General features: G+C 35.7%; 1 protein-coding gene across 2 annotated transcripts in view; it reads right to left on the bottom strand.

Annotated features, from left to right (window-relative positions):
• LOC112693061 overlaps positions 1-25,639 on the bottom strand; it is a 53,363-nt gene that overhangs the window by 11,692 nt on the left and 16,032 nt on the right. The window contains exons 1-2 of one of the 2 annotated variants that reach the window (XM_025567957.1): positions 23,781-24,208; positions 10,039-10,108 (exon numbers count right to left, since the gene is read on the bottom strand). In XM_025567957.1, coding sequence (XP_025423742.1) covers positions 10,039-10,086 — 48 coding nt within the window. In that variant the 5' untranslated portion in view covers positions 10,087-10,108; positions 23,781-24,208. Of the gene's footprint in view, positions 1-10,038; positions 10,109-23,780; positions 24,209-25,639 lie in introns of those variants that run through there. The other variant, XM_025567956.1, reaches the window with a different exon arrangement.

Raw genomic sequence — 25,639 nt, 5'->3', positions numbered from 1 at the left:
GTGCCATGTCGTTAAACGTGTACACGCCAAGATCACGCGCACATCCTCTTCACGCGCGCATTGTGTCCCGTCGCACCGCGTCTGTCGCACATGCGTCGTACACGTATAATACGCACCCGCGCGCAGGAAACGTATATAATAATAAAAAATATACGTTATGTAAGGACGCGTGTGTGTACTGCGATATACGTCCCGCGCGAAGGAGCACATTGTCATCCTCCCCGAACATCGCCCCTGCCGACCACCACCGGTTCGAATGATACTCACGGTTGCGTGATTTCTCATAATCGTTCGCAAACGACGTGTCCGCTACACCTATACGGTATATGTACGTGAAAAATTTGTACGTGCATATACGTGTAGGCATGATGTTTCATGCGGAGGCAGAGGGTTGTTGGGACGGGTCGAAAACAATTTCTAATTCGTTACCAAACGTACGTATGACTACGTACTCGAGTAGATATATTATTTAATTCATGAGATTGTAATTTTTTTTTTTTTGTACCTCCTAGTGCATAGTAATAAGCGCGTCGTAAAATACAAGATAATATATCTTGTGGAAATAGACTGCAGCATGCCGAACAACTCAATTATAATAAACACACTCTCGGTTGTGAAAAAAAAAATGTATCCATATAATGGTTAACAACATATTTTATTTTCTTCGCGTATCCAACACCTGCTGTTCACCCCCGTAGTTAGTTATATAGTCAGCAGCAATCGGTATACATTACGTTTCTTATTTGATTCGTTGTCTGCAGCTATATATAGCTGCCGCGACGAACGGTAACATTCGAATCGAATAATATCTTAATAACTTATATACTTCTGTTATCTGTTAGTAATGAAAAAATACACTCAAACTTCACAGTTTCACACGTAAATTCGTGTGCCAAAAACTCGCGAAGCCAAAAGCGAAATGAATGTGTTGAACGTCAAATAACTATAAAAAAATTTTTTTAATCAACTCCGACATATCTATCGTCCCTATACACAGGATATCAATTGTATGTACATGTATATATTACATTGTGTTTAAAAATCATTTTTAGTACACTTGACCAATGGAAACGCATGTAACTTCATTATACCACGACAATAATAACAACAGCAAAAATACGTATTTCGTATAATGTAATATTTATAATACACATCAATTTAAACTAAGCGAAAATCAGTCAGCCCCATTCTGCATTACAAAGTATGACCTACACGCAAACTTTGCTAAGTGTTATACAGTATGAGAGTATTATTCGTCATAGGTTATGACTTAGATTCGGTTGTTTGTAAATAAAGCTAAAAGAGCAATAAAATGATTTAAAATTTGTTGAAAACCACCAAAATACTGGTTTTGATTGTACGAATACAATAATCAATTAATATTACCCCAGTACCTGTAGTAGTACATAATCTACTCGTTAAAAAAAGAAACATATATTTTATAAAGTTTATTTTTTCTAGACACTTTATAATTTACATTTTGGGCACTGCTCCAAATGACCAAAAATTCATTAATTATTTCAATTAAAATATAATTAAAATTCACGATTATGACAGGACACGGCGAAGCTGATTATGATATAAATATCAAAAAAATTTCAATTTATATTTTAACCGTTTTTTTTTAAACCGTACAACTGTCAATCCTATATGACGCGTATATAGAAATGAATTAATCGTACAAGGTATTCCATCAAGTCCGCTTTAGTACCCGTTATACACGTATTATATATACGTATAGGTATATGAATTATGTACACTGCATGGTCAATGCAAACGTCGTTCATACGATCGAAATAAGCGCTTTATCGCTAACACAATGTTTTCGAATCTTTATCCGTTAAGGCGAACCGAGAAGAGTTCAGCAGTGGTGATGGGCGCGGCAGTGGTGGAGATCCAACGATAATTATATCACAACACGGACAAAAGACAATTTGTGCGCGCTAGTAGATCGTGTGCGTAACTCGGGACGGACAAAAATCAAGAAAGCCTGTTAACAACGGTGTCACGAGCTATGCGACTGCAGCGGATTATTTTAATCTCCTCGTTTTGGCCGCCCAGACAACACACACACACACACACGTTTTTATACACATGTACGTCGTCTATTTTCTTTCTTTGTACACAATAAGCTTTATTCTTATATAGTTGTACTTATACTACTACTGTACGCTCCGCAGTAGTTCGTCTCTTTCACCGCTCACCCTCACCCCTATGGTTGACTCGACTTGGCAAGCTGTGCGCGTACATTATATAATATATACGCGTCGGCATGCGGTCGCGTCGCAGTTTAATTAGCGAATGCAAATTTCCGGATTCCGCAGACGACCCAGAAATAGAAGACCCGTGTTATTCGACGTGTATACGCGCGTGCGTATATTATCGTATCGACGACGGGTACCGCCGCTCGTTGGCGAACTCGGACTAATTAACCGGCGAAATCTTTTCCCTTTCATTGTGTGCCCGAAAAGGACATAGACAATAGCCCGTCGTCGACGGCCGACAGGCCGGTTTATAAACGCTATACTTTTTTTCCACCTACCTTTATACGTTTGAAAACTGGTGGAAAAAAAAAACTCAGACACAATAATTGTAACTTTGTCGTCTCCTGGCGAGCATTCGAATATCATTTTTTCGTTTTTCCGCACCTGCCCTGCGCTACTTGAAAACGGCAGCGGTAATTAGTTTGTCGTATAACGTTCAAGTCGCATATACGTATACCTGTGCCCTCTTTTGCTCGCGCCCCGTCGTACGTTAACGTCTGGTATTTTTAACGATCGTAATTTGTACGCGGAATGCCATATAATTAACTTATCGCGCGCGACATCTTCGGTTTCGATTGGCGAGGACAATTGTTCGTTCTCCGTTTTCCCTCCCGCCGACACAACTCTTGCTGCGGCGATGTTTCAATTAAAACAAAAAAAAAAAATAATAATAATAATAATAATAACATTCACGGTATCGCATGCAAGAAAACACACGGCCCTGAACAACCGTCGCCGATTAGAGGTGGTGCGCACGAGTAACCGTCGAGGTGTAATAATAATAATAACGTTTTTACATTATTTTTATTATTATACGGACAGATCTACCCGAACTAGCGGTCCCGGGTTGGCAGCATACACACGCGCGCGCGTACGTTATAACTTATAATAATAATAATAATAATAACAATAATGAACAGGCGCGCGCGCGCGCTCTCGATGGGTGCTGATGAAGACATCACTTGGCGGCGGCTGCTATGACGGCGGCGGTCTGCTGCCCGTCGAAGGTCGGCCTGTTTGCCTCCCAGGTGGCATTCCTAGTACCACCGCCGCCGACGCCGTACAGGGTGCCGCCAGCGTTAAACCACCAACGTTATTGTCTACCTGTCCGCGGTCCAATTTACGACTGACTTCACCACTCTGTAGGTGTGCGCAACTGCGGCATTTTCGGCAGCATCCGCGCGCTCTCCGTCTTATTGTACAGACGTGTACACATATATAACATCCATATATACCATTATAATCGAAGGATAGGCGGGAGAGGGAAGGGAAACAAATGCAACAATAAAATATCGTGATAGTGACAAATAAAACGTGTTTCCGAGATGCTGTAATATAACGCGTACAATCGATTACATCGGGGGTAGAGTACGGAGTAAAAACACCTGACGCGGCCTAATAACGAGTTTCCTACTTGGTTATTCCTTTTTTTTTTTCTACTCTTCCGTGTCCACCCGTACAATAATCCGGTCCGATTTAATTTCAAAATAATCGTCAAAAATTTAAACGCATAAACCTACATATACATTACCTATTTGGAAAGACGTGGGGGGGGAAATCTCAGATTTTTTAAAAAAAAAGACGTCGCGCGTTCGTCAATTATTCACGCTGATGCACGGTTTCTGTGTAGCTCACGACAGAAGTTTTTACTTTTACAGACGCTCATTCGCACGATTTTTTTCATCTACAGTTATTTTTCGTAATGAATTCATGAAGGTTTGACAAAAAATACTCGATTAGTATGAAATAAGCTACAATGGTTATATTTTCCCGTAATATCTTCAACCTACATATTTAATTATTTATTTTATTTTTTCGGCAACTGACGGGTTTTGATCTTGTGTAAATATGCAATACAACGCGATTTATTGAGTAAACTATCCAACTCGTTTTCGTAAACAAATATGTCTTAAAAAAATATACAAGCGCCTATTGAATGTTACAATAGGTAAATCACTAATTATGTCTACGTAGTTCTCAAAGAATCCAATACCTATACAATATTATAATTTAGTCTTGTTATACTCTTGGTCGCCCATCCACGCGTATTTCGTTAGAAATTAATAAAATAAACTAAACTTTACAACAATATATAAGTAATAATTAATGAGCAATAACTAAATTTCAACTCAATTAGCTAAGATTGGCTATTATAACTTTATTCGGAAACTAATGTTTTGTACAACCAAATAGTCCAAATAGTTCAACTTGTAAGAAAAAATGGGTAACTTTATCCTACAATGTTCACGTCGGTCATAAAATAGTTGCATTTACTATACTACCGTTGCTGTATTGTTATATACGATAATTTAGAACCAACTACGCCTATATTTATTATACTTCCGCCGTAGGTACACGCTTGAAGCTAAGTCCGACAGTTATCGCCATAAAGTCATCTCGGTGATGCTTATAACGCCTCAAATTACTTAGCAGTCGCATAAAACATGCAGAAAATATGCGTCTTTTGAAAATTAATTTATTTTAAGTACAACCGAGGTCATTTTAAGCTTCACATTCTACCCCCGCCGGACCTTTGAAACTTTATTGAACATTTTATATATTTTCTTAAAAAAAAGTTAATAATGATATCCATATTCTAACCAAGACATCTCGATAATTCGTGGTCATAAATTTCTTTCAAACGTCTTCCCAGGTTGTTTTTCTCTCTTCTTCGTTCGCGACTCGTACTCCATAGCAGACACTAGACTGCAGTACACAAACCTAACCGTAGTCTTCTCGGGCATTGAAGGTTTTATTTATGACTATATATGCCCGAGCCGAATGCTTCCTGTTCCGTAGAATTTAAAAAGTCTACTGCAGTAAAAGATTTGATCTATCGACCACAAAGAAGAAACGTTTTATAAACTACTTTTATAGTAGTGTTATTTTTTTTTTATTTATATAAATACGTGTATACGGACGACGTCGATATTATACCGCATGTAAAATGTATTATTTCTATACTGCTAAATTTTCACTAGGCGTACCAACCGACGACACGTTGTTTTACCCGGGATAGCATGTGATAAATTGCAGTGTACTCGCGGCGAACCGACACACGTAAACATTATTCATGTATACGAGTAGAAGAACAACGCGGTTCTCAAGAAACGAGCGAAAAATAATACATAAAACGTAATATATTCATGCGAATCGAACGGAATTGATCGTCGAGAGGACGACGCGCGTAGTCATATTCTTCTACGGTTCGATATTCCTGAAGAGCCCGTTACGATACGTATCGTCAGGGCCGTGGAGAGAGAAACCCGGGCCCCGGAGGTATATCTTAATTTTTTCTGCGGTGTTCATTAAATTATTTTCATTAATTGTGTTTAATTTTTAATAACCTGTAGTCCCTAATTTCCGGGCCCGGGGGAATCATCCCTTCCCCTCCATTTTTGTCTGGACTGCCTACCGTTTGAGATCCGGGCTCGATGTCAACTCCCATCGCAGCGTGCATGCCGCTCATACGATATCGCAACGTTCGAAAAACCGCGGACAATAAATGAACGAACGTACACGGCCTGTTCGGGGCGTGCGGATTCTTTTCTCGAGAGTGAAAACGATTCGACCGGAACACGACGTGCGCACAATACGCGTTACGGCGCGCACAATGCCGAACAAACCGAGCCATATACATACATTAAATGCAATACGTATAAATCACGCAGTCGTACTACACACGTTAATAACGTACATAAATTTCTTTTTACGCGCAACACAAAAATACGGTTTTCACGTGTTATCGACGCGCAGCAGCGCATTGTCGTCGGATCACCTGCGCGCGAGTTGGAACGACAACGATAATAATAATAATAATAATATACGTACGTATATATTCGTTGTCGTCGGACGCGGCCGTGTACAATGTAATTATATTCGACGAATATGGAAGAAAATAAATAAATTCTCATCGTTCCCGAGAACGAGACCGAACGTCTTCGGGTACACCGGTGCGCAGTAGTGGAAAGTCTGTATGCGCGCGCTGAAACATTAATAATGTAATAATACACACGCACGCGCACCAACACCCAACGTGTACAATGAATACAAACGACGGCCGACGGGAGCTCTCGCGCGCGCACAAAAGAGTGTCATGTCACGAGATTATGGTAATGTGATGAAAACTCATCGACGGAGACCCGGTCACATTATTAGTGACCGGACGTGTTCGAAGCGGTCGTATAACGATAATAATATTACCGGTCGGCGACGACGCGCATGTGCTATCCGAGCGGATATCTGTAGGTACATCGCGCACGTGTACCTATATGACATATGGACGCGGTCGTGTACTACTACGGGGTCGTCGTGCATAATACGGTTTTCGGTTTTTTTTTTAATCCTCGTGATTAATTAGCGGCCGGGGGAGGGTGTCACGTGTGAATGATGCCTTAATTAACCGGTCGGGCACTTGAGGTGGTCACGCCGAGAAGGGAGGGGGCGCACAAAACATGGCCGCCGCGTTTGCCCCCGGTCGGTTTGAAAAATACTATAATATCGTGTACGACACGCATTGTACGCCTACCGCGCGTGTTATTATTCATATTCTTATTCTTATTCTTATTATTATTATGATTATTTGTACAACAAAATGGAACGCAACACGCACCGTCGCCGATGCCGAGCATTAAATTATCCCGCGGAGACTTGAACGCTCTCCCCGCGCAACTCTCGGGGGTACCGCGGCAACAATAAACATACGTGTACATACGAAAACCGTATACCATACAACATGTACGATGATTACCTATATTATTGTGGGGGGGGGGGGGGGAGAAAAACAAAAATACACACGAAAATTGACTTTTGGAAACGCATACCGAACAACACGGGTTAACGTAATAATCCGTCTCGTATAAATTATACGATAACGTGGCGGCCGTAGCTCATTGGCCTCGCTGCGCGGAGTGTGTGATGCGCGCGCCATGAAACCTAGTGTGCGTACACACGAAGAACTCAGTTGCCGTGTCTATATAATATACGTGTGTTCTACACACGATTTACCTGCAGGACATAGCGGCAGGAAAATTTTGTAATGCCGGACAAAAGAAATAACACGTACACACAAACGTCTGTATACGAGACCCTCGTCGGTATTATTATTATTATCATCACTATTATTTTCTATACGCACATTGCCGCCACCGCTTCGGTTGTTCGATATCGATTGGGATAAAACGTCCGATCACTATAATTCCCCCGAGTGATGTGCGGCCCCATCGGCCCCACTCGAGTGACGCGCTGCGATGAATACAATCACCACGTACGTCGAATTGCAATTCTGTATTATGCCCAGCCAAAACGTTTAACATAATAATAATACTACGCGATGCCGGGGTGCTTACGCACGCGCCCTAGGAGTACACTGGCCGCTGCTCGGTAGTCACAGGTACGTGCGCGTGCAGCAGGTACGTGATCCTAAGGCGAATTTTGTTATAAATACAAACATAACACGAATTTTATGTGTTTAGCGAGCCAATATAAATATAATATCGGAGCCTGCTGCAAGAAACTCGATCGCTTGTGTTGAAATTAAAAAATATATATTTAAAACCGTTTCGCTCGTATTTTTAAGCTTGAAAAAAATATCTTATGCACGTGTATTTTATATACACGGTCATCAACGGACAATTAAACTGTAATTTTTTTGCGAGTAATTAAATGTGTTTAGAAATAACTGGTTGAACCGTATATGTATGCAAATTGAAAATGACTAAAGATTGCACTATGATTGATAGTTATAATGTCTTATTGTAATATAGTATTGAGAAAATATGCCCATAAAAAAAAACAAATTTGTCATTTTAACTATAATGCGACCAGTTTTAAATAAATACAATAACAATATTGCTATTATTATAACTAAGGTTTTTTATTGGCAATATTTTCGTTCCAATCATCTTGGTGGCACTAATCACTATAGTTGCTGTCATATTAAATGGAAACGAAGTATAAAACTACAATAGACTTTTTTATGCATGCTAACAATGTATATAGTTAGAATAACAAACCTAAGGATATGGACTTATAACACTAAATATATTTTAAACCATGAAATAAGTTTAAATCATGGTCACGTCCCCATGGGTGGAGTCCTCGATGTTATTAAATATGAGTAAATTAATTCAAAAAATAAAAATCAAGGCCTACTAAAATAAAATAAATAAAATGTAAAATATGAATTACTCAAGGGCTAATTTTTTCTTTACTGGGTCTTAACAAATATTGTCTTAGTCATAATGTACATTGTTATTATTTGTTAAATTATTATTATTTAACATTGCTCGACGGTATAGAGAACAATGATGAGAAAAAAAATTATTGTTGAGTATAAATAATTTTTCAAGCACTTGTAATTTAATCAAAAGATAACTAGATGGGTTGTAAAGTAAAGATATACCCTACTGGCCGTATAATAATAGGAAAAATTCAATACACAATGGTTCTAAAGATGCATATTTTTATGAATTCATGGTATGGCTACGGTTTGATAGTTACTGACTTCTTTACCTAGCCTATGTAAACCTGTATTGTATCACTGGAAACAAAGATTAGCTTGACAGTATGCCGTACAGACCTCTTGTCTCAAATAAATCCTGTTCCCCTAGTCATGTGTCGCAACAAAATCCAGTGTCTTACACAATAATCATGCAAGGATACATAAGTATTTTTTAATCCCTATTTTGAGCGATTGTAGTGTCATACTACGGGTTAAACGAGCAACGGAATGAAGCTATTATTATTATATGATTAATGATCTTATGGATATCCACTCCAGTGACGATTAACCATACGATGTCGATCTCGCAGAAGAAGTAAATTCGTACGAATGATAATCGAACTATAATCCGACTCTACCTGAACCCAGACCGGGGGCAAGTAATAATTTAAAGGTATCGCATACATAGCACGACGCACGCAGGAGCGACGGCGCCTATAGATACATGGTACTATTATACGAGTATTATTATAAATGTATACATTCGGATTGCGTAACGGAAAAAATGTCGTTTTTATTGTTTTCACCTGGTGCAGATACACGCATATTAGACAACTTCATTATTTTATCACGCAACTAAATACTGCAGGGAGTATCTGTATTACAACGTATGGGACACGCCCTTATTAGTGTCGCATTTAACCTACTTCAGTTTGACATTAGTCCAGCCGTTTAATTAAAACTGTTTCACAAAAACAATATCTTTTTAAAAAGTCGAACGATGTTTTTTAGGCCAACGTTTAAGAATATTCTCAACGTTTCTTCGGTAACTTTGTTTTCAGCTTTAGTGTTAGGCAAAGACATACCAATATTGTCGTTGGAAACCAGCAATAGACAGCTCATTTAATATTCATCACGAAGACAGCGGATTTATATTTATTTAAACGTCTATTCCTAGTACGGTAATGTCTACAAACATGTTTTAATTATTATGACCTTTAAGTTCATTATTTGTGTAAAAACACCTGATTATGTTCTTTATACATTAATTGTCAAGTATAATTTTTCGAAAAGTTAAATAATAATCACCAATAATCAATGTTTAAAACGATTTGTCTTATAAAAAAAACCCCCAGAATAAATCGAAAAAAGTTTTTTTTTTTCCAATAATTCCTTACATCATACTTATTACGATTTATAACTTAATATAATACAAAGCACTAGCTGATACGCATCGTGTGACAGTTATCATAACCACACATCTTCAAAGTAAAATGTTTTCAAGTTACAGGGACAGTAGACGTAATCAAAATATAAAAAACTGTGACTTACCTCCGTTACATAATTTTCATCGGTTAAAACATTTGTTGGCAGAAGCATCAGACGATTTCGATTCCAGTGCCTAAAATGAAAACAAAAATCCGTTAGTATAACATGGCGAAAAAAGATGCCGGAAGACTACGGTACAAGAATCGTGCACAGGAAACTTAATTATGTCCAACATGAGATGACCCAAGGTAAACTGTGTTTGTTAACGCGATTTAGTTGTGTTTACATTATGTTAAGCCCTTCGTCGGGCCCGCGCATGAATTAAAAGATGCGCGCGCGCGTGTACAAAGAAACGGAATATACGTAGCAATCAAGATATTAAGCAGTCGAAGGTTGTAACACAATAATAATAACAAAATACATATATATAAGTATAATGAATTGGAACCCCGCGGACAAGAAAATGAGATATTTTTCTCTATCGGTTTCACTCGTGACAACCGCGCGCGCGCGTTACATTACGTTGTACGCGGCGGGCGTATTTGTACACATACAATGTATATATAACATTGTACATGTACAGTGTACACTGTGTACGCGACGCGCGTGCCACCGCTTTAATCCGTCTCGAGCTAATCGCTAACGGCGCGAATCGACTCATTTGGCCTGCACATGTGATATTTTACAAAATTTCTGCTCTCCGTCAACACTAATCATAATATATTTCATTGCGAAATTTACACAGCGGCGGTGCGAGGGTAGTTTTACGAGTCTTACTTATCTTTTTTTTTTTTTTTTTTTTATTTATTTTTCGTTTTTTTCGGTGGTTGGTAGATAACTGATTTGTAAAAGGTCTTAATTTTCATTATTTCGAGCTTCAGTTGAGCATTATAGTATTAATATACATTATACGAGTAACTGAACGCTTCATTGGTAAAATCTAAATAAATATACTTAATTCATTACGAGAGCTATTTATTATACATTTTTACATTTTATAACATTTTCAAATTATTCATAAGTATTAGTTACAAACTACGGTGATGCGATTTTAGTACGTATACGAATCAGATGATACACGAGAAAAGTAAAAGAACAACAATCGTTTTTGAAAATATCTGTCCAGATTTTACCGGTAAATCGTACGGGCATACACGATAGGAAATTCGAGCAATGTTCCGTCACGTTTGAAAAAAAAAACAAAAATCATTTCAACGAATCTTAAGTGCTGCGCACCAGTTATAAAGTGCACGTAATAAGTAAAATTTGTGACGTAGCTATTATACGTATATATTTACGCAACAACAATATTGCGCAGAATAGCGATTTTCCGGCGTTGAAAAGCCCCATAAATCCGGGCGCCGGTTACGCGTTCGGTTCGCGTGACGGATAAAACGAGAGGCCGAGAGGGGAACGAGAAAACGGTCGCGTGACTCGACAACACGACGCTCGTACTAGGCGGCGGCGGCGGTAATCCCGGCTTACCGTGCGAAGAGGCAATAACTCGGCCCGGATTAACACGCGTCGCTCTCGTTTTCGCCCGACCGGACCCAGTGCGAAACGCCCGGCTACCGGGACGAGAGACGGGACGCCATCCCGCCGCTGCCGTCCTCTTCCCGCGCGGACCGAACAACACGGAATGCGTCGAGCGCGTCAAGGCCTGCGGTGGCGATACGCGCGCGCGATCGCGTTTCGCCAAAACCGTATTTTACACATTGTGCGCATTACGTTTTATGCGTGCAATACGACCAGAACATATTTTAAGCAATTTTCGCCGGGTGGCACTTCAGTCTATTTTGCCCACCAGAGGGACATACAGGGAAAATCGATTCATGTCATTACGGTCGTTACGATAATGTGTTGGCTAGTGGTACGCATCACCCGCCACTGGGTAGCATTCAATTATCACTGGCGCCACGTACTTTGTATGTTAAAATACGCTCAGAGTACGGCAGCAGCCGTGTATCAGACCACGATGACGTGACCGCTGGCGGCCGGAAGTGCGAAGTAAAAATGTGTGAGCGCGAACGGGATTTTCACGCGACGAGAAGATATTTTTCGGAAGTTACAGCGTGCGCGTGTAGGCCCGGACAGTTTTCCATCGCTGACGCTCGTTTATACTATTTTGGCGGCTATACACTGTGCGGAGCGATTGTTTTTACGATCGATTTGTGTTTTATTCCCACGTAATGGACGTTGTTTCCGACCATATCTTGCGACCAGCGTTCGGAAGGATAAAAGACGGGGTATACGTTTGCTAATCGAATTTTTCGCATTACCCTTTCATTACCGCTGTAAGTACTAGTGGCGTAGTCCAACAAAAATGAAAATGGCTGATATTTCCCAATGTACAGCCTAATATTCGTAAAAAGAATCCCTATGTATATACAAGCGTGCTCTTCACCATAGAAATATAACGCTCCAGGTAATATATCTAAGACGATTTTTCGCTATTTTATATTCCGTTTGCAAAGGAGCACGTGATCTTCGATCCTGACTCGTATCCACACGTACATGCACATCCATATATATATATATATATATATATAAGTTTACAGTATTCTAATCAGAAAATTTAATATACATATCATATGTATATATGATAGTAGTGCATAACCACTTATCTCGGTTGGTTAAATATTTATAAGCCAATAGTTGCTAGCTATTTAGGAGGAAAGAGGAAGCGCTGCGATGTATTGCAAAATCGAATTTTTCATATAAAACGTATAGTATGTAATTGTAAACAGAGCGCTATCGAATTTCTGGAAACATAATATCCGACTGCGCCAATAAAGAAATAAAACATTGTTTCATTATTTTATATCAAATATACATATATTATATATATATATCTACATTAACTTTGTTAAACATTTGAATAAATATCAGTTGAAGAGCAATATCACCATTTTACACAAATCATCATTTTTATCGAGTAGAAATGCAAGTGTTTACTACGCCTCGGGGTAGAAGAATGCTAAACTCACTAAATAATGTATAAATAATACTCATATAGAATGTAATAAATGGTTCCTGTTAAATTTTCGAACGAGTTCTTTTTATCTCTTCAATCTGAAACAATAAATCTTTCTGAAATAATAATAAACTTAATTTTATATGTTTTGATACTTAGTGCGACGAGACATTAATAATGCAAGAGGAAACTACTAAGACCACTAAAAACTTACTTTCGTGTTATAATTTAACTTTCCAGAAAAATGTAATTAATTTTGTGTCAACAAAAATTCTTAATCATATTTTATAATGTCTTCATAGTCGCACATTGATGCGTAAAAATATGTTAGACTTATCTTTTACACAATATTGCTGTAATATATAATAATATGTACCGTGTATTGGTATTAAGCAAATAAAAAATGCAAACTTTAACTTTCGTTTTTATTCTTAATTTTGAAACGAGTTCATCATTACAGGTAGCATCGAATAAGCATAATAACTAATAATTTTTCATTCGTACAGGAAAGTGAAAAAAGTCACGTGAAGATTAATTCGATAATAATAGATCTGAATTCGTATATTGTTACCGTCAAAAATGATTTCGAACATTTAACAATTATTACAAACGGACACAGCTATGATTTTGATACAAGTGTATAATAAACACGTGTAAACAGCAATCGAAATAGAGTATATGAGAATCTCAACTTTCCATTGTCGAGTGTAATATGTTTAACTATTCACGACGGCCGCTGTGGCATTCGTATGAAGTCATTAGTACGTAGTGCATCGTCGTCTTCGTTTGCTCAAACTCATTTTCACAGCCACCTTCAGTGCACGTGTAGTAAAAGTACCTACATTATATTCTATAATACTTTCATGTAATAATTCAACCCGTTACGCGTTCTCTTCTACATTCTACGCCTATATATACTCGTATGTGTACAAAATATACGTACACATTTATACACTCGGAAATAAGAGAAGAATCTTTTCTATAGATGTTAGTCCTGATGTGTGTGTGTGTGTGTGTGTGTGTGTGTGTGTGTGAGCGTGCGCGCGCGTTTTAAAACAATATTATATTTATACGCATATGTGCAGTCAACTGCGATACTATCGGACGTGTGTGTGTGTGTGTTGGAAGGGTGTTATATACCTACGCTACATTTGCTGCTGTACCGGGTTACGAGAGTTACCTATAATATTAGATTTATATTATATTAAAAAACAACCGAGAGAGAGAAAGATTTAATCGTCTAACCGTGTCTTTATACGTATATATGATTATAATATAGAGACCCACACACACAATTGCCCTTTGTGACGTTCGAACGCGTATTATAAATATTAACGCTACGCACTTGCGCGCGGTCGAGTCTTAAATCATGACGCCGCCGCGCCGTTGCCGCCACCGACTGTCATCGCGCCAGTTTTTTTTCTCCTGCAAGAGACTATAACTACTCTTCCCTATACACGAAACACAAACAGCACAATGCCCACGGAATAGATTTTATTTATTTATTTTTCCTTTCCAGTCCTTTCTTTCTCCGCGAAACATGTACATCAAAACAGTGATACGCACTGCGAAAAGCAAATTTATATACGTCGGTAACATCAAAAGTATAAAATAATAACAATAATTGTAATCATACGATGGGGTTATTAGTATTACGTTATCTCGGACTAGAGTTCGATTCGCCCGACGAATTAACCATCATTGTGATCATTCCGTATCCCCGGAAATGCCCGGAATCCCCCTAACCTGATGACGAAATACCACGGAAATCGTACGACTCTACAGCTGTGTTAGCATTTTTAAATTTATGTAGGTATGTTTATAAGCTCCGAAAATATTACTTCCCAATGTCCACGCCAAAAGAATTAAAGCAAAACCCCTCGATTGTGTGCTCGAGTTGTAGGTAGGAATATATTCCGTAAGAGTTATAATCTTAAAAACGCGCGTAGGTGCAGGTCGATACTAATGTATAAAGCGTTTGTTTCATTTAACTGATATACATAAATATATAACTGCGACTTACGTGCATTATTATTATTATTTTTGTTCCTAAATTATTTTATTTTTTTTTTTTTACAGTAGATTTCACGAGGGTGCGGTATAAACTAGTATTATAAATTAAATGTAAAACCGAATGCGTTGCTTTACTCTCTTTACGAGCAAACCCCGATTTAAGTGTTTTTTTCCTTAGTTGGAATATTATTTTAAACTCGTGGATTAAATTAAAATAACAATGGTTCTGACAAAAACAAGCGCCGTTAAATTTACCATTGGGAACACAAATCAAAATCAGATTACTTCAAAACAACACTTTACGATGTTGTTTTATTTAGTTTATTCGATAGTAGCGTGTTTTTTAATTACTTATTTACTTATGATGTTAAAATAAACACCAATTTTGTTTGAATCAACTACTGACGATTAAGATGATTTGTTGCAGAGAAATAACAACGGAAAAAATACTTTAATGATGGGTAATCAATAATTATTAATCATATAATATTACGTGTGTAACAACCGTTTACATTTTTATAGGGCACTTCTTACATATTGTACGAGACAAATTCTTAATAGAATTTCGAATAATTTATACGTAAACCGAAAAATTATAATTTCTTGTTCGATAAACGTACATCGTACGGCAATCCAGGTACCTACAGAATAATGATAATTACAGGAAGCTTTAAACGAAATCTTATAGGATTTCCGTTAACCGGTTTAACTATCCAATAACCTAACTAGGTAACTCAGTACACCAAACACGCGACATAGCTATTAAGATTTCGAATAATAATTTACGTGTGAAGAGTACCTAGCTGTCGGCATCGGCATCGACGATACATGTGTTAAATTAGCCACTCGGCTGATATAATACTTATTGTATATTATACACTACGAATACGAAGCTTGGTTACAAAGAGAAATCGCTCTCGCGGTCTCTTGACACGTGTTGATTATTATTAAACATTCATCATGATATAATATTTTAAGTTTAGTTTTTAATTTCCATTCCGTTATTCCACAGCAAATCACTAATAAAAATAATAATTTATGTTCCTAGTTCGTACGGATACGATATACTTGTAATAAATCTGATTAATCTGAGTGTTGTGTGTATTATTACTTGTATTTATTATAATACACTCAAGATATAGACCGATGAACAAAGCAGATTGCACTACAATAAAACACGTTATGCAAATATTATTTTTACCAGTTCAAACATTCATGTCATAGTGTACATCATATTTCTAAACGTCTATAGTGATATTGGTCATTCGACTGTATAACTATGTCGTTACAAACTGCATAGTATAGATTTCAGTTATATTATGTAAATCACAGGAAATTCGATCACCAATCGTTCTTTAGCTTTCAAGAAAAAATAAAAAAAAAAATTCTTTCGTTTCCATATCGTATTTTCAACGATGCCGTGCGTCCAGTTAAAAAAAATTTTCTTAACGACGTATTTAATTTCAATACACATAGGGTTTCAAATATTGTATCTAATATACAAAAAAAGTATCAAAAAAATATTAAGACAAGCAAAATTTAATCTATAACTTATATCGAATTCCTTTAACACTCTAACAAAATATTTTTATTTTTAGTTTATATAGAAAATTAAATAACAACAATAATTTAAAAATTAATATGGATATATTTAATTTTTATAATACTAAAACTTTGAGAATATGCCAGTTTTTTTTCATGAATTTGTATTTTCAGGACCTACATATGTATTATATATAGTTAACAATGTATAGTTCTAACATAAATACATTTTTATGGTAGGTGATATTTTTGATGATAAACGATGTTTTTCCTAGTCCCTAAAGCTATGGAGGAAATATAAATTCTACAAAAGTGATAGTAGTGGTGGATTTGATTATTTTGGATTTTTTCGCCCTGGGACAGTTTTTTTTTGGTGACCTCCACCTTCCATTTAACCACTTTCTATAAAATATTTCAACATTAATTGAACGAACCGCCAAACTTTTGACTTCAGTTGTGTATATGGATACCTTTTTTAAAAAATTATTTTCAAAAAAGACTGTTGGTAACTCTTATTATAAACTACAACAACAATATACATTTATACACAAATATTTTATTATAACCTTAAAATGAGATGCATATTTTTCTGGTTTGTGTTCTAGCAAACTTGTCAATAATTTCATTATATTCGATGGTTTTAACGAACTCTACTTCAATATGTAATACGGTGTAATCATTAAGTAGATTAATCGTTGATTTACTATAGAACTTAATTAGTTTTTAATGCGTTTTAATGCAAAAATTTACCACGTCAGAATAAAACAAAAATTACAGTTTCCAACTTATTTAATGCAAAAAAGTCCTTTTGCTTCATTTTTGGTTATAGCGTTTTCATATGTAGAATTTTTAATGTTGATAAGAGATATAATAACAGGATTCCAATTTTTTAAAAATCCATAACACATATCATATCTAGCGGACCAGCGAGTATCCGATTTTCTTTTAAGTGTACATTTGTTGATGTACGAGACATAAAGTTCTTCCGATGATTTTAGAAGAAGAAAAAATCACAGACATTTTGCATAAGACAAAAAAAATTCTGTGGATTCTTGAGAACTGTCAGCAGCACACTCACCAACCATGTTTAAAGAGTTAGCTGATCAATGTGCATTTCAGCCAATGGAAAAATGTCTTAAATTATTGCTTACAAACCACTGTATTTGTCTGGCATATTAGAGGCATTATTTATTATACAATTGTCCTTTATAATTTTTAATATCTAACCAATATTCATAGATTGCTTTGAGTACTGTGTCAGAAAATACTTTGCTTTTGTATCCAATGTTAAGAATAAAATGTATGAATCTTGCCATAGAAGTTTCATTTAAAACATAGAGAAGGCTTAAATATCGAAGAAAGATTGGGAAAATATCACTGTTTAGTGCTTACGAATGAAGTCTTACTTAAATCACAGTTTTATTTATTTTTATAATAATTAAAAACTAAGCCTCAGTAATTTAGAGGAATAGATAAAATAGATAACAATAAGATTTTGATTTTGATCCATAAAAAAATATTCATTAAACACACGATTAACATACTTGTATTTTATACTATATGTTAATAATAACAGCATAGTATTTTCTAAATGACACAAAAAATTCTGAATAAGAATATATTTAACCAATTCCTTAACCTATTTCAAATACGAGTATATCATTTTCACTATTTTCAATAAAAATAAGTCATACATTTTAGACCTTAATCAAACACATATTTTTATTAAATGTTATTCATAATTTTAACATCTATTATAAAAACCATTTAGCATCATACTAAGATGAAATCCGGTAAAAAATATTATATTCAGCAGCCTATGAAGAGATAAAATAGTGTAGATAAAAACATCAAATTTTCAGTTTTAAACTTTTATTTTGAAATTATAAACGTAATTTGGTAGTATTTTTAAAATTATATTTCACTTTGACATTGACGTTTAATTAATAATTGCATGATAATTATATCAATTATTTTTGATAAATACTTAACACACTTATCAACGCCAAGTGGGGATTAAATGTAAAGAATAACATAATGCTATAAAATACATTTATAAAAAAAAAAATATACCCACCCTGTTGAACTCGTGTAGCTTTTGTAGACTGCCATAACTGATGCTTCGATCATTTTTTTTGTTATTTAAAATCAAAAAAAAAAAATTCTACTCTAAAGAATTACATGTGTTAACTATGAAAACCTCCCCAGTCCCCATTGAATTGTCGACAATTGATCAGAAACATCATTGTTAGATTAATGAGTGGCTGTATTATAACGTACCTATGTACATTTTTTGAACAGTTACGGCTTACAATAAAAGAAAAAAGATTTTCCCTTTGACAGTTAAAATGTTTAACCTGCATGGCCAACCCACTACGATTACTATTGTAAAACGTTTAACCGACAATCGTTTTTTTTTTTCAGCGGTAGCTACATGATTTTATTCCATTCAGATGGAAAAGTGATTTTTCGAATTTGGGTGACATTTTTACATTATAATGCTAACCACCGCATGGGTCGGACACATGGCAAATTACGAAATATCCGATTCCACATTATTATTTCACACAAAACCCAAGCGGGTTCACCAAATGTACGTTTACGACTATACATATTCGAACGTCTGATAAATAATGGTACATGGTCACGTAGAGTGTAGACGGTAGACGTCTTAAAACGCATTGAAAACCGCCCGTCGCGATGGATAATGTTGTCAAAATGATTCGATTTTCACCACAATTAGTTTTAGTGTTAGCAACGTATTCACATTCGAATTCCGTTAAGTACTTATAAGTATTATGTCGCTAATCTTTCAAATAAAACTAGACGTGAATTTATAATGGTTTAAAATTTTTTAATATACTTCTATAACGTTACTTTATTGTTAGGTAAATCGTTTTTTTCCTAATTGCTATATTGCGGCCAATACGCATAATATATTATCAACGTGCTGAAACCAGATTTATTCTTTATTGGTTTTTAATGTCCAACGCGCGATAAATGACAAAAACAGGATTTCGATACGAGACAGCAGTTGCAGTTAATATAAGACGGTTATATTGGATATTAATTCTATACACAAAAAGCAAAATTACTGTTTGAAAAAAATACGGTACATTAACACTTTTTATATTATTATGTATTTTTATTTAATGTATTTTCTACTATTTACATCTAAATTAAATAGACATATAAATAATAGATATGTGTGCATATTTATCACCCATAATATATACACCATATTCAGCTACCCATTCAACAAATTACAAGATCATTTTTGGTGAAATATTTAAATAAAAAATTTAAATTTTTTCGATTTACAAACGTAACGTATGCTAAATTAGCCTCACCAGTAAAACATAAAAAAATTAAAATGTAAAGTTCAGAAAAACAAGAATCCAATAATTATAAATATTAAGTATAAACTGAATAATCTTTGTGATATTCCAAGCAAAAATTAGTATGTAACTAAACTTCAAAAATAATATCATAACCAATTAATAAACTTTTTAAATTTAATAAAGTACAGATCTAATATTAAACTCAGAATTTATATAAAAATATCATTTAAAAATTAAATGATAAAAATAAAGTATTCATTTCTATAGAATCTTCATAATATCAATTAAAAAAATTAGATACATGAACTTTATTTATTATAAAATGAAAACATTTTAAATACACTCAAAGGAACGAAAAATGATTAAAATAAAGAATTAATACATCACTTAATTAATCTACACTAGGTGTAGACTATAACGAGTAGGCAGATATGAAACAATTGAGGGGTTGCAAACTACCGGGTCTGAGTAAACTGGTTTTTTTTCGTATAAATAATGGCTTTATTGTTTTTAATGACTTTATTTAGAACAAAACCGGAATGGCGGGACGGCGCAGTAGTTGTATACAACAAACCAAAAAAAATATGATAATATAGTTTGTATATTTTGAAAAATTAAAAGGTCTCTAAATACTAACATATTTGCAAATTAACGTAAGTTTATTCTGATAATATTTCCATTTGGTGCCCGGCGTATGCAACGAAATTTGGATTTGTCGTACACGGGCTGTATAATTATCTACCATTAAAGTAAAACGACACTTTTATTATAAATAAATTATTATAAATACAATGTAAATAGTATATCTAACCGAAAACGTGCATAAGACTGAAATGATTATTAATTATTAGTTATATCTACTCAACTAAAACTAAAAATCAAATTTAAAATGTATGATTATATTCATTGACACCTGTCAAATAATAATACAAATAATTTTGCATGCTTTGTGATGACGAGTAAAAAATACCAATCCTTCATAAATACCCAAATAAAAAAACTTAACTCAAAAACTATTTTGACGTATAATTTATATAATAGGACGTATCCATTATAAAGTTATAATTCCATATTATATATATCGCATCGGATTATGATTTTGTAAAATGTACGCTGCTGATTTTATAATATATTTTAAACTCAAACTTTTGCTTAAAAACGTGTAGGCGCAACTGCAATCCAGCCGGAGGTATTATAGAGTATATTTAATACTACGGTAAATTATCTATATCGAGGTAAGGCATCATAGAGGGGACAGGTAAAAGTGTATTCCATAAATACTAAAAGGTATAGTGCATATTAATACTTCAGGCTAAACATTTATTAATTTATTCATTTCTATGTATAAACTATTTGTCTATTCATTTATATATTACTAAAAAATAAATGAGATATTTTAATATAAGAAAAGACTCTCACAAGTACCACTAATTAAACTATTTATATATATATATATATATATATATATATAGATAGACTTAATGTTAATTGAATGTTTCTTAGTACTGCAAAAATAATTTAAGTGAGATCCGTGTATATATATATCACTTATACGCTTTTAATGTTAAGTTAATTTAAAATCTTGCGATTCCTTTTAAAGTCGGAATACTTTATTAACATAATATTTTAGCTCGTTGAATTGAAATATACTATAAAGGATATAAAATAATGATCATAATTCATAACTATAAGCTATCAGTGTCTGACGCCTTATATTTCGAGAACTGTGTCTAACTAATACTTAAACATTTTAATATTTTTATTTATATAGAAAGAATGCAGCTGGAAGAAATTTGAACGGCCTACGGCCTATTATTGATTTAAACAAAGTTATTGAACCACAAAATTATTTTAATGTTAGGATAAAAATCTCAAACTTAAAATTCACATTAATCGAAATCACATACAACACGTGGTTTAAATTATTATTATAACTACTTTTTTAATAACGGAAAAAATCATTACAAAACAATCACAGTATACATTAAATTTGTTGTAAATAAAATTAATAATATAAATTATTGAACAGCATGACTATTATAGCCATATCGATTATTTTACAGTCGAACTTCTTTAGCTCGCACCAAATCGAATTTTATTCCAAATACCAATCTACTAATTATGTTATTAACACTCCGTTATCTAGAATGATGTGCATTATAAATATTTATAAAATTTTATTTTTCTATTATACTAGATACTTATTTTTGCTTTTAAAAATCATGTTAATATTAATCTAGTAATAATAGTAATACCTAATAATTGGCGTACCTGTGAAACATTTTTATTTTATTTTTTTTTTTTGGGGGGGGGGTATAAATTAATAGCACAATTTTTTATGGTTATAATATAATCTGAAACTTTATTATAAATTATTACTAAATACTTAAAACTCATGTTGATCACTTGATATCAATGATAACCACATTATAAAATAGTGACTATATGTGACCATCACTCCTAATCCCATATCGGTCGAATATTGATATTTTATTGAAAAGTGATATCAAAAACTTTTGATATCAAACACGATTAAAATTAGTGAAAATTAAAACTATTTATAATTTACCTTATTTACGCTGAACAATTAATTTGCATTATGGCATCAAAAAACTTCTTGGGAGGAATTAATTTCATATGCTTATACCTACATATTTTATACCTATTGTTCAGTATACTTTGAACATTATATACAAGTTATACCTAATATATGTATGTAATTACTAATTAGGGTCAGATCCGTTTTATTCCCAAAAAATAAATTTAAGCTATCAATATTAAAACCAAAATCTCATTATTTAAAAAATTATTTTAAGATACACTGATATTATTCTAAACAGTTAAATATGTGAAAACTAATCAATGTTTTTAAAATATGCTTGAAAATCTCACTTAATATCCATCCATCAGCTTTATAACTCAAAGATATATACAATATTTATAAAGCAATAATATAAAATTAGTTAATTCATAAAACCTTTATACCAATAGAAAAAATGTGTATAAAATAACAAAAATAACAAACTACTGCACATAAGTACTTTTCAAGACATCGAACAGTGAGATATATACGACTTGCAGTCAAAATCAAGGGGGTTACATTTTTATTTTATTTCTAAAATACTAAAAGTACATTATATTATGCGGAAAATGATACTTGCACAATAATGATGTACTGAAAAATTACCTTCATTCCCAAGTGATATGACATTTAAAACGCACCTCGAAGTACCGTGCACGGCCGAGTAGTCAGCCACGAAAATGTCAAATTACTTATCTACGAAGGCGTACAGTATAATGTAGATAATGGATTGGTACCTAGCGTTATAAAAAAAGAAAAACTCAACCGTCATACACATGTCTAAGTGACAATTATTCCCGAGGGGATACTGCATATTGTAGACAACTGAAACAGCGTGAAAGATCAAAACTCTACAAGATGTAGAAAATCGATTACGAGATCTGTGTGAAACGACAGTACTATAATGGAGGTACGTGATCGATGCGTGTGCAATTGTTGACAACACGCGTCGTCGGTGCTGGTACGTCCGTAGTTGTACACATGTAGGTATCCTAAAACTAGTACACGACCAGTCCCAGCGATGGATTTAACTGCGTTTTCACTGGTTCAAGACACGTCCAGACCAAAGCAACTGCACGGGCAGTTCTGATGTAAATACAATTCGGGCAATGTTCCTAACAAAGCTGTCAGTAACGTTAAAAAATGTATACGTCCATATCAAAGTATGGTCGAAATTTGTTCTTGATGATCGTACGACGCAAGTATGCAGTTAATTAGTGCACAAGTTTTAATATCGAAATGAGGGGCAACCACAGCCACACAATAGACGAGCAAAACCGGTAAAAGAACCGATTCCAAGCGCTTATCGCGAGCACTAGGTATATGATGGGACAGAAAGCGCGACAGCGTTTACCTTAGAACGAGTGTCCCGGCGGGATCGTTCTCAGTCGAGTATGTCCGACGATGACTGCGACAGCACTACCGGGAAGTTGATGTGGTAAACGGTTCACAAACATTTAACACAAAAAACACGCGGCGGCAGTAGCGATAGCGGCCTAACCTGGTCCGATGTGCGGCGGAAGCGGTGGCAAGAGATGGAGCGAGAACGAGAAAGAAAGGACGGCGGGGAACCGCTATCCGGACGATAAAACAGAGACGATAGCGACGGTGGCGGTGTTCGGCATTTTCGGGAAGGGATGTCGGCACGGGAACAACTGTCGCGGGCACGGCAGAGCGTAAGATGCGAAAAATGGAAATAAATACTACGATAACGCCGGACGTGACGGTCGACCGCGAGATGTGTGTCGTTCGGTGCGGTTAGCGGCGTACTGACTGACTACGGCACCGAGTGCGGAGCGAGAACGCGGCGGCGGCGGCGGCGGCGGCGGTCATGCATCTACGCGGCACACGGCGGCGGGACGAACGTGCACGATGACTACGCGCGCGGACCACTCTATACGGATGTATCGGCGACGGCCGCCCGGGATTAAACCGGTTTCTTCGCGGTGGTCACACGGACTGGTGCACGGGCTACCTCCCAAGCCGCGGCGTGTTGTAAAGGCGCCTCCGAGACACAACCGCCGCCGCGGTCTCTCGGACTCGCCCAACACACACAAGCACACGCTCGGGTTCGCATCTTCATCTCACGGACGGCCACCAACACTATGTATATAGGTGTACACGAGCAGACACGCACAACACAACGACGACAGCTGTAGGTAAACGTACACCGCGCGATCGAATCGTACGCGTTCCGTCGTCTTACCCGCTCCCGAGGGATATCATAATCGAAACGTTTCGTCGCCGGCAGTCGGAAAACTTTTCTTTTTTTATGAAAATCCGTTATTTGTTTTTTTTTTCTTGCGCGCGCTTCGATTAACAGAGACACGAACACAACGTGCTCGTCCGCGCACAGCGTTTCGTCCCAGTTCCGGTGGCCGGAAGTGCGTGCAGAACTCGCGAGCACGCAGTGCACACCGTCCACACTCGCAATATTACGTATGCCCGTAGACCTGTACCGGCAGCGTCACCACTGCGACGTATATCTGTGTGGTGGCCGGCTTCCAGTTCGGCGACGGTGGCGTCGTAGAAATCGTCAGTTCGGCGGTAGGTAGGCAGCCAGGTAGGTACGCGCAAGCGGTCACCGCCACCGCCGTCGCGAAACCGAACGCGTCGTGCGTGGTAACGATTTTTTACTAGAATAAAATACCATTTTTTCCGATTGAAAACCGGCTGTCGAACACCGGAGGTTAGCGTACGTGCACGCACCGGCCTCGGGGTCCGGATCCACGTGACTATACGAGAGAAATTTCTTCCGGGGCCGGTACCCAAACAACAACCCCGGGAAAAACTGTACTTGTCGACGAGCACAATTAGAATTCAAAGTACAGCAGCACTACTATACTAATAGGCAGGGACGCCCACAGAAATGTAGCTCAGGGGGGGGGGGCAAAAAAATTGTAAGTACCTAAATATTTATAGGAAGATTTACTGCTACATATTTCACTACTCATATTTTGTATTACTATCATTAATAATTTTTCAAAAATCAAAACTCATTTAAGTTTATATAAAATTACATTATTAGTTATTAGTTTTAATATTTATAAGAAAAAATATAATAAAGTTTAAACAAAAAACAACTTTATTTGATTGAATTCGCATCATATTTTATTATTTTATTCAAAAAGTAATGACAATCTCCTTTTGTTTGAAGCAAATAAATTAATTGAATCATCATTTGTTGATTAAAAAAATGTTAGATACTTGTTA

This window comes from Sipha flava, unplaced genomic scaffold, assembly GCF_003268045.1.
Source record: "Sipha flava isolate LNK unplaced genomic scaffold, YSA_version1 80_pilon_pilon, whole genome shotgun sequence".
Classification (NCBI taxonomy): Eukaryota; Metazoa; Arthropoda; class Insecta; order Hemiptera; family Aphididae; genus Sipha; species Sipha flava.
The sequence above is the reverse complement of the archived record's forward strand: the minus strand, read 5'-3'. Positions and strand labels throughout refer to the sequence as shown.